The following is a 12,942-nucleotide window of genomic DNA, read 5'->3' as shown; positions in this document are numbered from 1 at the left end:
TCCGCAATTGCTTCGGCATCGCACGATGGATTAAAGTTAATTCTCGTCTCTCGACCATTTGTGTACTAAGTTTTGGTTAGCTTTTTGTGTCGTGGTGTTATCGTTCCAGCGTGATGGTGGTGTTGTCTCAAATTAAAGTCATGTGGCCCCAATTTAGTTTTCATGGCATTTTTGTGTGTGTGTGTGTTGTTAAGGGGCTTGGGATTTAACTCCTCCTCCTCCTCCTTCAAGAAAGAAAGTTAGGGTTTGTGGCTCTCGCCGGCGTCGGCGCAGGTCCGCATCATCTCCGGTGGCCCTAGGGCCATGGAGGCGCGGTGGATCCTGGCAAGGGCCGGCGGGAGGGCTCCGTTTTTAGTCGTTTTTTTCAATCTTGTTAGGTTTTGTGTCCTACTCAGGAAGGCGAGACGGCGGCGGCTCCCTGAAGATGAAATAAAGGTCTCCCCGCCTAGCCCTCGTTCCGGCGGTGCGTCTAGCATCGTTGGTGGGCGTGTGGAGGTGTGTCTCTGGCAAATCTATCTTTGGTGGATTTGCTCGGATCTCGTCGTTGTTCATCTACGTTCGTGTGTCTTCGGTTTGGATCCTTCCGATCTACGTTATTTTTCATCGGCGGCGGTTGCTGTTCTGGGGTGCTGGTTCTTTGGGGCCTTAGCACGACGACTTCCCGACTGTCTACTACAACAAGTTGTGCCCGGCTTCGGCGATGGAGGGGCGATGACGGCGGCGCGCCTTCGCCTCGCTTCGGTGCTTGTAGTCGTTGCTAGGTGGTCTACGAATCTGGATGTAATTTTTATTTCTGGTATTCGTTGTACTGCCATGATTGAAGATGAATAGATTGAAAGTTTTTTCGCAAAAAAAAAGGGGCTTGGGATTTTAAGAGCCCTGCTTTTTTCATGGATAACGAGTTGTTCGGTGTGTGGGTGCGGCTAAATAGACCCGTTGGTGGAAAACATTGTCTTATGCATATGCCCTTCTTCCGAGACTCCGTGAGCAAGGTTGACAATCAACACCCTAGTCAAACGATATATACATGACTGTGTGTCTATATCGATGCATCGACCCGCTGATATGCTCTTTGTCGTTGATAATCTCCATTATACACGACAATCTGCTATTACTGTGGTTCAATGAGATTTGCTCCTTCACTGGCTTTTATAGATACCATAATAGTTGCAAGTTCTCAATATTGTCCATTCCTGACATGAGCTATAGTAACGTAACGATTCTCGATATTGTCCATTCCATGTTGTTAAGGCCTGATGCGTGAACACATTACTTTTGGAAAAGTGCGCTTGAATAAAGTTGACCACAGGGATCATGTTCTTTTTTAAAAGAAGGTTGAAACCCTTGGCCTCTGCATCCAAGGATTCACACAACCATCTTTATTAAATTATCCAACAGAGTCTGATAAAATAAATACATGGATCAATCCAAAATCATCTTTCTAGCGACCTATGCCGCTACACTTACAAGGTAGATGATATGCTTTGATCTCGCACCAACACACATAATCTAACCCGATGGCCTCGCCAAGCCGCCCCACGGGGAGCTGAGAACATCAACCGATTTAGCAGATGATTGAAAAAGGGTAACTCGTATCATAATGAAAAAGAACACCACCATGCCTAAACAATCTTAAGCAAACTTTTTCTCACCTGTTCACTCTAACCTTTCTCGAAAGAGCAGCTAGCCAGGAATCTAGAAACAAAATTACAATACCTTCAAGCTTACACTCCATTTCAGCCTCATCATCCACTGGAATTAACCCCACACCAAACCAATCTCCGAGGCTAACAAATCTCCCCTGCCTTGTCATATTCCCTTCTTCTGAGACTCTTGAGCATGGTCAACACCCTAGTCGAAAGATATAGACATGATTGTGTGTCTATATCGAGGCATCGACCCCGCTGATATGCTCGGTGTGGTCGGTAATCTCCATTGTACGCAACAATCTGCTATTACCGCGCTTCAATGAGATTTGGTTCTGCCTTTCTAGATGCCATAATAGTTGAAATTTCTCAATATTGTCCATTCCATGTAGTTGAGGCCTGATGCGTGAACGCAATATTTTTGGAAAAATATGATTGAATAAAAGAATTTGACGATAGAGGTCATGTGACGCAGATGATTGAAAAACAGTAACTTCTATCATAAACAAAAAGACCTCCACCATGCCTATAAACAATCTTAAGTAAGTAAACTTTTTCTCACCTGTTTGCTCTAACCCTTCTCAAAAGAGCAGACAACTTGCAATCTTCAAACTAAAATGACAATGCTAGCTTGAAGCTTACACTACATTTGAGCCTAATCAGCCACTCAAATTAACCCCACATACCAAATCAATCTCCCACTCCGAGGCCAATAAACCTCCCCTGCCATGTCACTCTCACTGCTTTTTTTTCTTAACGGCTGCCACTCTCTTGTATCTTCATCTCTTCTCAGCCGTCCATTATCTCACCTGCCGTCGATTTCTCCTGCCTGCCACGGCCTGCGTCCCTGTCCACCATTTCCTCGCAAGAAAACAAGCCCAGGATCAGAGCTCCGGCCCATGCCAAGAACAAGAAGCTCCTCTCTCCTTCCTCCTCCCTCTCTCTCTTCTGCTTTTGGTGGGGGCTCTGCTCCGCTCACTGCTCACTGCTCACTGCTCCCCACCCCACCCAGTACAAAACCACCACCGCTACCTAGCTTCGGAGACACAGCAGTAGACCACTACTGGACACAACACTCTCTGCCTGCCTCCATAGCTAGTGAAGCAGAGCGCGCCATTGCCTTGCTTGCAGAGCGAAGCAGAGGTCGCCATGAGAGCCATCGCGGCGGCGAAGGGCCCGCACGGGCACGACCCCATGTCGTCCTCGAGGAGGCACTTCAGGTGGCCGGTCCTCGGCAAGAGCGGCAGCCGTGGCGCCGGCGCGGCCAGCGGGGACGAGGGGTACGTGAGGGGCTCGGAGGCCGAGGAGGAGGAGGAGGAGGACGAGCGCGCCATGGCCTTCTCGTCCGCCTGCCCGTCCTTCCACTCCGAGGACTTCGTGTCCCCTCCCAAGAAGCCGGCGCCGCAGGAGGAGAAGCAGCCGAAGCAGCAGCAGAGGAAGAAGGTCCGGACGGCGGTGGCGCGGCTGCGGTCGGCGCTGTCGGCGGCCGTGTCGGGGCGGCGGCGGCAGGTGGGGCTGGGCGCGCGGCTCACCGGCACGCTCTACGGCCACCGGCGCGGCCACGTGCACCTGGCGTTCCAGACGGACCCGCGCGCGTGCCCGGCGCTGCTGCTGGAGCTGGCCGCGCCCACGGGGGCCCTGGTGCGCGAGATGGCGTCCGGCCTGGTGCGCATCGCCCTCGAGTGCGAGCGCGCCAAGGCGGCCGCCGGGGGCGGCGACGGGGGCGGGAGGAAGCTGGTGGAGGAGACGGTGTGGCGCGCGTACGTGAACGGGAAGAGCTGCGGGTACGCGGTGCGGCGCGAGTGCGGGGGCGCGGACTGGCGCGTGCTCCGCGCGCTGGAGCCGGTGTCCATGGGCGCCGGGGTGATCCCCGCGGCGAGCTGCGGCGGCGGGGAGGGCGACGTGATGTACATGCGCGCCCGGTTCGAGCGGGTGGTGGGGTCCCGCGACTCGGAGGCCTTCTACATGATGAACCCCGACAGCAGCAGCTCCGGCTCCGGCATCAATGGCGGGCCCGAGCTCAGCGTCTACCTCCTCAGAGTCTGATCGGCCGGCGGCCCGGCACGGTGGATGGTCGACGTCACGCGCCAGCCAGCAGCGCTGGTCATCAACTCAATTGGCGTTTTTTCGTTTCTGTGCATTCGGTTCGTGGAAACGGGTTAGACTTGATGGGGCGTTTACGCTCGTTGGAAGCGTAAATTCGGTTGGAACTTGGGAACCAAATACTACGTTTTGTTGTTTAGCAAGCAGGGGAGTCATTTGCTAATGTTGGATGTAATGATTCTGTAGATTGAGATGAATAGTTTGGATGGACTCCGGACAATGAATTGGAGTGGTAGTAGCCCTACCAGTAGTACCACGCATGTTGTCATCATCAATAAAATAGTTGTATTATCATCGGGCATCATGTAGTTTTGTCCTTCATTTTGTATGAAAATATCTTTAGTCCTCTTTGATTCTAATATTTTGTTAGGAACTTCGAAATTCTTATATGTTTCACAAAATTTCTTTGGGTTTTTCTTGATGCAATCAAGCAAACCAAAAATCGTATAAGATTCAAGTGTACATGACATTTAGACCTTTCAAATCGATTCAAGGGCTTTTACGGGATGCTGGTCCTTAGGGACACCATTCATGAAAAATGTTGGTCCTTAGGGTCACGTTCATGGACACTTCTCGGCTGGTTTATTGACAAGGTCAAGCCGACTTCGACAAAGAAGCGGCACATATGTGGTTCATTCCGAAGACGGTAGTGGCTCTTCGGTGGTCCATTGTCTTCATGTAAAAAATTATCATCTTCATGTAAAAAATTATCATAACTGTTGTGAACGCTCGAGGGGTCAAATTTGTCCATTATGATTGTAAATGCCCTTATTCATATACCATCAGTCGGTTGTCAGAGGTGCAGAATGTGAAAACACGTTACGTTGTGGACTGATAGACAGGTACTTACGTCCATGCAAAAAAAAAAGGTACGTACGTTTTTTTTTTGAGACAAAAAAGGTACGTACGTAGCAACAAGTTTTCTCCACCCTTCTCAAAAGACTCAATTTTTACCACTTTGTGGTGGGCCGCCCTCGCTCTAGCATTCAGCCTTTTCCTTTACTCTCTTTTGCCGTCCCGTTTGTTTACTGTGCGTCCTGTCCATTCGATTACCAATCACCTGCTCATGCATTCGCTCAAAAGGAGAAAAAAAAACATGCTCCAAATCATTTGAAAAACAAACACAAGGTTAGAAACCCATTTGCAAAAATAGCCAAAACAAAACACACACACACACACACAATATGAATAAGAGATCTCTATGAATAACGGGAGAGCAAACCGTTTTGTGCGATCTTCTGCCTTCTCTCGCCACCAACAACGCTGTGGGTCCTCGTCCTCTCTGTCTGCCGCTCGAGCGGCGGGAGTGGACGGTGACCCCGGCAGTTTTTCTTCGGTAGGAAGATATGATAGGCATAGTTTTTTTGTTAGAGATGTTGCATCAATGGTGGAGACGGCGCCACGTCGGAATAATTTGCTTCTGTTCTTTTTCCATCTCGATGGCGTTCTAATGGATGGCACCGAGAAGCGGGTGGCTCGGTCTTCTTGCCGGTCTTTAGATCCGGCGAGAATTGTGTCCTATGGTCGACGCAGAACACTCTCTTGGGTGGCGTTGGCGTTGTCTGGTATGGTTGTGTTTGGTGTCTTGCAGTGGCGTGTGTGGGTGGCGGCAAACAACGGTGTTCCTCTTCTTCGACCGCGTCGGATGAAGTTGACGGTGCTGCGATGGCGAAGAACCCCGGCCGACGTGCCACAAAGACCCGGCCTCGTCAATTGCGGCGGTCCGATTCATCGGCTTGAAAATCATCCTTGTATGCAAAGGTGCTCCTCCAGATTTAGGTATGACGGCAACTCCCCTCTTTCTTCAGTGTTGCATCAGTGACAGCAGAAGACGATGGTGGACGGAGTTTTGGCGTGGCACAAAATTCTGCTCGGTTGAAATTCTAGTTTTAATCCTTGTGGAGTCTTTGTTGCAATATTGCAAGACATCTACGACGTCTCATGCGGTGACATTATGTATGTCCCATGTGGTCACATTGTGCGTACTCTTTTTGTATACCGTTTTTCAAATGAAATATATGTTGTTACATAAAAAAAAGAATAACGGGACACCCGATCAAAGCTAAGCACCGATGCCTGAGAAACCACAACAAAGAAACCATGTGAGGACGTCGGTCCTTGAGTGGCATGTGGAGTGGTCGAAGCTGCCGGGGCGAGAGCGGGCTCTTTGGTTGCTGGTGACACAAAGACGACACGGGCCGTGGTCCCTGCGCGGAGGGGCACTCGACATGGATGCATGCCTAGCCTATCCTAGCCTCTACACATACGAACGTACCTATCGCTACTGCCTAGTCGCATTTTGTTGGCCATCCCGAGGCAGCACAGCACTGCATGGCAGAAGCCGCCCATCACTCGCCCCGGTACCGTCGCACATCACTCGCACAGTGCCTGGCTGCACCTGCAGAATTCCGGGATCCCTATGCGCCAGCCGGCGACACTGCCAACGGATCCACGCAGCAGACGATAGAAAACGATATATAGAAAGAAAAAAAGCAATCAACGGAGCCATCTGGTTGCTTTGCACGCAGGGACCCCAACAGGATCCATCCATCCATCCATTTCAAGTTTTTATGCCGCCGGTGGGTGTCGCTCGCCGTCACCGCTCACCGGTCACTGGATCGTGTGATTTGGGACGGTGGAATCCCATCATCACGGCCATCATCACAGTCGACTCACAGCGCTGTTGCGCTTTGCGAGATTGGGAGCGATGATGGATGAGAAGGGTGGATTGGACGATTGCCTCGAAAAACCACAGTGAGATGAGATGCAGCACTGCATCTGCATGTACTGACGTAGTACTAGTACATAGTACACTGCGTACACTGGTCGTGAGGTAGGTCTCTGTACCAGTCCATTTCTACCGCTCCATGCAACCCGAGGTGATGTGACTATGCCGGCCCCTCTGTCGCCCCGATCAGCCTGCACAGCGTCAAAGTGTACAGATAATGCCAGCATACAACCAAAAAAAATATCAAAAACAAATGTCGGTATAAAAATGGGGCTGGGTGTCATCCCACCGATTCAATCATCAAATAAAGTTAGATATTTTTTAGACAAATAAAATAAGTAAGATAAGATAAACAACAAATCCTTAGGCCCAATCCAACTCCGGCCTTTGATAGATCCCGACGTCGAAAACTGGTATGGGACATGGGACCGCCTTCCTGCATGTCGCCCCTGTACGTTTGGGTCTCCGATTTCTCCTTTAATAGCACTAAAAAAATTCTCCTTTAATGAAAAAAACTTTTAAAGTATCTATAGTCGGACTTGGCAACACTCTTCGTATTTCCTTCTTCACATACAGTTCTCTTATATTCAACCCCTAAATTCATACAAAAGCACGCAAAATATATAGATGCGTACTACGTTCTATACTACTCAAATTTCGTCGTTGTCGGCTATGGCCGGAGCCGCATGCGCCAGAGCCGAAGCCTGGGCCGCCTACGCCACCTCCATCTGTTGCCGACGGCAACGCTTGGCCTCCGCAGCCGACTTCGAGCGGATGGAGTTCAGGATGGCGTGCTGCTCCGGCCACGCGCCCACGTCCTCCTCCATCACCGACGCCTCCTCCTCCCTCGCATCCAGCGGCGGTGCCTCCTCCTCTTCCTCCGCCGGCTCCTGCTCCTCCTCCTCCTCCTCCTCCCTCAGCACCTCCTCCTCAACCTCCTGGAAATCCTCCTCTGGTTCTAGAGGTAGCCTCGCTTCCCTACGGATCCAGACCTGATCGAAGAGGAAGAGACAGTGCTGAATCGTGTAGTAGCGGCGGCGTGGGAGCATGGCTAACGGGCTCGAGTGGCAGTGGAGGGAGGGAAGAGGCGAATGTGCTAGGGCTGGGGGCGCCGGCCGGCTTAAATAGCCGGCTACGACCTCGGGCGGCGAGCCGGAGCGGCGCCACGCGGCGGTCACACCGCGACGACAGTCGAGGCACCCGTCAGACCGTTTGGTTCCCCGTCGAGTCCGTGTGGGGCCAGCCGTCAGGCCGACGTGGCGGGCGTGCCCGGACGCCCCCATATCCGCCCCAATATTTGGGCTGGATATTGGGGGGGGGGGGTCAGCCCTGGCGTTCGAGGTCCATTTGAGGGGGCCGTCTAGGTCAAAAAACCGTGACCAGACAGTGCCGGCCATACGAAGCGGGTTTGAGAGGTCCGGCTATAGATGCTCTTACAAGGTCTAATCAGGAGGATAGGAGATGGTGAGTGGTTTTTCCCTGCTCTAGTATTTTGTGTTTTTTTTGTTTGCATAGGTTTGAGAAGAAAAAAAACGTAAACAAAATTTATTATAAAAGTGCACAAATTCTGAATTTTGAATATTTTTAAAAAACATATGTGAATACTTTTTAAATAACTGTGAAAATTTCTAAAAATCCGTGTATATTTTTCTTAATTCGTGCACTTTTTTAAAACACATAGACATTTTCCAAAATTTATAAATTTTGGAAAATGCCTATGTGTAGATTTTGTGATTTGGGGTGGTGAAATCCCGATCATCATGGACACGGAGTAGCTCTTTTGCCAAGTTGCGAGCCATGAGGTGGCGACGGGGTGCGAGCGTGCATGACGATGAATTGAGGACGGGGATTGGATGGTCTATCTACTGTTCTTCACGGCCGTCGATGAGTCAAAGACTCAACAGGTGGCATCAGTGTGCATGTACTGATGTACATCTACTCCTAGCTACTCCCTCCGTTTCTAAATATTTGTCTTTCTAGATATTTCAAAAAAGGACTACATACGAAACAAAATGAGTGAATCTACACTCTAAAATATGTGTACACACATCTGTATGTGGTAGCCATTTAAAATATCTAAAAAGACAAATATTTAGGAACGGAGGGAGTAGTATACACTGCATACGTACATGCACTGTGTGAGCGACGCGACTGTACGTGAGGAGGTAGCTAGGTCTCTGTGCAACGCAAAAAAAAAGAAAAGAAGGTAGGTCTCTGTGCGTCCCTCTACAAGTCCATCTCCTCCACTACGTGTGACGTGATATGTGATGTGATATGCCACCCTCTCTCGCCTTCATCAAGGTGCAAAGCAGCAAAGTGAACAACAACAGGCAGTTCTTCGTCTCCACGGGAGAAGCAAGAGAAAAGTTGTACTAGTTCTTTTTTTTTTTTTGAGCAATAGAAAAGCTGTAGGTAAAAACGCGATCGAAGCTCAAATGGGGTGGGTACACGAGAGTCGGTATCTCTGGTCTCTCAGTCGCTGAAGCAGGCCCAGGCCCAGGCCCATGTTGGCTTTCATTCGGCCTGCGGACTGCTGAGGCCGGCCGCGCGAGAGATCGAGTCCAGCCGCCAGCGGAGGCGAGTCTGTACGAGCGCTCCTTTTAGTACCACATTGCTTGTGGTAGGAGAATGGATGGCCAGCGAGAGTATAAGAGAGCAGCCAGGCAGACCGTGAAAGGCACGCAGCTGCGTGGTGAGCACAAAGCGAACTATTCTTTCGCCTTTTACTAAAGAATACCGTGTGCACGCCACAATAAGCAGCATACCTTAATTTTTAAAGGGTCCTTCCTCTCTTGAGTAGGGTCCCACAAATCAAAATCAGAAATTTTTGAATCTCATCTGAATGATTAAATTGTTGAGTTGGTCTTTGAAGCTTTTTGTCACACAATTTATTTGTGCTGAGAGTCCTGACCCCTTAATTTTGATTATATAGCTCAATTTACTTGCAACCATGTGGACTCTATCTAATGTTTGCTTGTACGTATCATATTTTGTTTTTTCGCTAATTTGTTTTATGAAACGACGATAGCGGGTCGTCAGATTTACTTGTTTCTTATGTGTGTTGTGCTTTCACATTTTCCTTTTCTTCCGATTTAGCTTTTTTTAGAGGATTCTTTTGATTTGGTTGAGATACTGATTGGTGTCTCCTTGGCCAACATATAACGTCTCAACAATTTAGGTAAGCACATAGAGGAATGAACTTCTGCAATGATGCGGGCAATCCAAGAACAGCGATATTGCTCAACTCACTGTTCTCTTAACAACCCCCCCCCCCTCTAGTTGAAACTTTACTCTTTCCTTCTATGTTCCCCCCGGTTTTTGGGGCCCATTTCCAGCTTACTAGTATGTTTTTTCGACATGTCAATTCACGCAGGTCATCTTGTGGTGGGTACGTTCTATAGTTGTAATTGAATGGAAGAGGAAAGGACGGTCGCTTCGGTGACCAGGGAATGACTGCATGCAAATAAAACATTTAATCACATGATTTGTTGTCAACCTATGGTGGGTCCTCCCTGTAATCGCTGATGTGGTTGGACTGATGCATGTTAAGATAAATAGGATAGTGGGGGTGAATCTCTTAGGTATATAGGATTTGATGATCTGGTTCCTCTGTGCCTTAGATACTACTCCCTCCGTCCCATGTATAAGAGTGTTTTAAACATAGAACTCATGTGACAACATCTGCTTCTATCAAAGGAGCATAAACTTCATTCCAACATGTGACACTAGGAAAGTAGTATGAAGTAAGCAAAATGAGTTCATACAGAAATCTCACAGATGCAAAATGAGTTCTGACACAAATCAAGCTTCAGACAGGAGCACATTGTGCCAAGAAGTTACAAAATATATATTTTTGAAAAATCCAGCAAATTGCTGGCTTCAATTAGATTAAGCAGAAAGCAGCGGAAGAAACAACATGGGGAGGATCCGAAGATCAAAGAGAAAAGAAAAACAGCAACCCTATTAGCCGCCGAACAACACTACCCTTACACGGCGGAACGCCATCCATCTAGTGGCGGAGCCAGGAATGATGCAAACCCCGGGCCCTATTTTTTCGACGACCTGGAAAAACTTTGGCACTTAAAACTACCTCATATCATTTTTAAAAACACCTGATGCGAAAGCATACAAAATAAATTTTAATTTCCCAATAAATCTACAATTTAAACTTGATGGTTAATGATCCAAAAAATAGATAAAACATGGCAGAAGTACAGATAGTAATATGAGAATACAAACAAATACTAAATCAATTGATTACTTCATCGGTGCATTCCATAACTTATTAATGCTAGAAGAACCAACACCTTCAAGGCATTAAAAATGTATATAATATCATAAAAAAATAAACATCAAGTGAAACTATTATCATCGATACAAATCTAAAATCTTACCAGTTCGACGAGTTAAAAAGCCCAATTCTGTCCATCTGAAATGATAGGTGTTGACACACCCGTTGCAGACACGGGTGAAGAAAAACCTCTCCATCTTTTTTTCTCTATATAATATATGAAATGAAATTGGCAATTACATCCATTTAAGTTCAACACTACCCTATATAAATTACTGGGATACATACACACGCACACACATACACACAATTAAATTTTAGGAACACAGAGATCAATTGATATTTGTAGAACACGATACAAAGTGGAAACCATCAGGGAAAACCGGGAAAGCATCAAAGAAAAATACCAAGCTGCGTCAGTCAAGCAGCCAGCAGGAGATGGTGCGCCTCTCGCGGGCGAACGACGCGTAGGAGGGCGGTGGCCGGGAGCAGGGGGAAGTGGGACTGTGGGTGTAGTGGGTGGGCGGAGGCGGCCGGTGGACGATGCCACGGCGGCCATTAGAGGCGGCGGTGCAAGCGCTGGAGACTGATCGTGTGTGCGAGTTAGATCGGCGGCGGCGGCGGCGGCGTGAGCGCTGACAGCTCCTGTGCCTACGTTTTTTTTTTTTGAGACAAGCTCCTGTGCCTACGTGGGAGTTAGATCGTGCGTCGTGGGGAGCGCTGGAGATTGATCGTGCATGCATTTCAGGTGAGCCAGCCCATCAGGCCTTGGGTCTTCTTTCTTTTGACTGGGCTGCAACCGGGCCTGCACAAAAAAAACTACATATTTATAGCCTGTTAGATTTTCCACGCCCCGGGCCCAGCTCCGCCCTTGCATCCATCCACGGTAAGACAACGCAGCTCCGACTCCGGCGGAGAATTACAGAGAGCAAGGCAATGTTGGCGTCATGGAAGATCACCGAACGGACCACTTGTCGCTCGTCATCGCACACCACCGGTGACCCACATCGCAGCTTCGACTTCACAGCAACAAGCAGCCAAGGTAGTCTTATGGACACGCCGGAGAAGAGCCGACTACCACGACCAATGCCACGCCTCCGACAATGCTCACCACCGTTATCGTTGCCACAGAAGCCAAACCGACCCCTTGCCGGACGAACACGACCGAGCAGCACAACCTTCCCCACCTATCATTGGCCCCTCTAGCCGGTAAGGAGCTCCTGGAACGATGCCCAAGAGGTGCGACACACGTCGCCATCATCGTCCGATCCTAGGGGATCAAGGGTTTCCCCCGAACATCCTTGTGTAGTAGAGCGAGCAGGAACGCCTCAGCGACGCCTTCAAGAAGGAAGCGGCGCCCGCAGGCGTCGCCTGCCCTAGCTCAAGAGCCGGCAGAAAAGTCTTCACCCGGCACTGCACCTCCGACCACCAACCCGAGCCAGACCATCACCGCAGACAGACAGCCGGCGGCCGCCGACCCCATGCGCCCAAGATCCGCCGCAAACCACCTTCAGAACTGGATGTCGGGCCCCAGGTCTTCACCACCGCCTCCGGTCCACGCCGGATAGAGCCGCCGGCCCCATGCGCCCGATGGTCATCACGGCCTCCTCGCAGAACAGAACGCCGGGGCCCGATCTGCTTCGCACCACCCCTGGAGCCCAACTAGCCGACGGCCGCCGGTGCACAGAGCCATCTACAGCCCACGCGCCGCCGAGAAGCTGGCTCCCGCCCAACCCATCTCCTCTGCCGCAGTACCAAGCAAGACCCCGTCCGATGGCGGCCCTCTTCAGATCCAGTAGGGGCCCGCCTTGGTGCGGCGCGCCCGCGACCTGCGCGGCCACCGCATGCCCCAGGACGCAGTCATCCTTGCCTCACTGCCCGTGCCGCACAGCAGAGGAGCTCCACCATCGCGCCCAACTTGCCAGATCCGCGCCTGCCTCCGAGACGCCAGATCCGCAGCCTCTCCAACACAGCCAGGCTGCGCCGCCCTACGCGCGCCTCCCCGTGCTTGAACGCGTCCGCCCCAGCCCATGCGTGCACCAGCGCGGGAGCAACGCCCTGGATCCCGCCGAGATGGGTAGCCCGGGCTGCCGGAGCTGAGACGGGAGGAGGAAGTGCCCCCCCGCCGCCGAGCCGCGCGGGCTTTGCCCGGCAACGTCTGCCGGTGGCGGCAA

At 50.4% G+C, this 12,942-nt stretch overlaps 1 protein-coding gene and 1 non-coding gene across 2 annotated transcripts; both read left to right on the top strand.

Moving 5' to 3' along the window:
* Nucleotides 1-2,520: 2,520 nt before the first annotated feature.
* LOC119349674 (protein MIZU-KUSSEI 1-like) lies at nucleotides 2,521-4,103 on the top strand. Its single transcript, XM_037617758.1, has one exon. The coding sequence runs from the start codon at nucleotides 2,796-2,798 to the stop codon at nucleotides 3,690-3,692; it is 897 nt and encodes a 298-aa protein (XP_037473655.1). The 5' UTR covers nucleotides 2,521-2,795; the 3' UTR covers nucleotides 3,693-4,103.
* Nucleotides 4,104-9,160: 5,057 nt separating this feature from the next.
* Nucleotides 9,161-9,280, top strand: LOC119351491. Its single transcript, XR_005169979.1, has one exon. It is a non-coding gene; the product is annotated as a U5 spliceosomal RNA (small nuclear RNA).
* Nucleotides 9,281-12,942: the final 3,662 nt, after the last annotated feature.

Source organism: Triticum dicoccoides, chromosome 1B (genome assembly GCF_002162155.2).
Source record: "Triticum dicoccoides isolate Atlit2015 ecotype Zavitan chromosome 1B, WEW_v2.0, whole genome shotgun sequence".
Taxonomy (NCBI): domain Eukaryota; kingdom Viridiplantae; phylum Streptophyta; class Magnoliopsida; order Poales; family Poaceae; genus Triticum; species Triticum dicoccoides.
Note: the sequence above shows the minus strand (reverse complement) of the source record. Positions and strands in the feature narration are given on the sequence as shown.

Excerpts from the sequence above, each read along its gene's own strand:
- LOC119349674 (XM_037617758.1), top strand. The coding sequence starts at position 2,796 with ATGAGAGCCATCGCGGCGGCGAAGGGCCCGCACGGGCACGACCCCATG.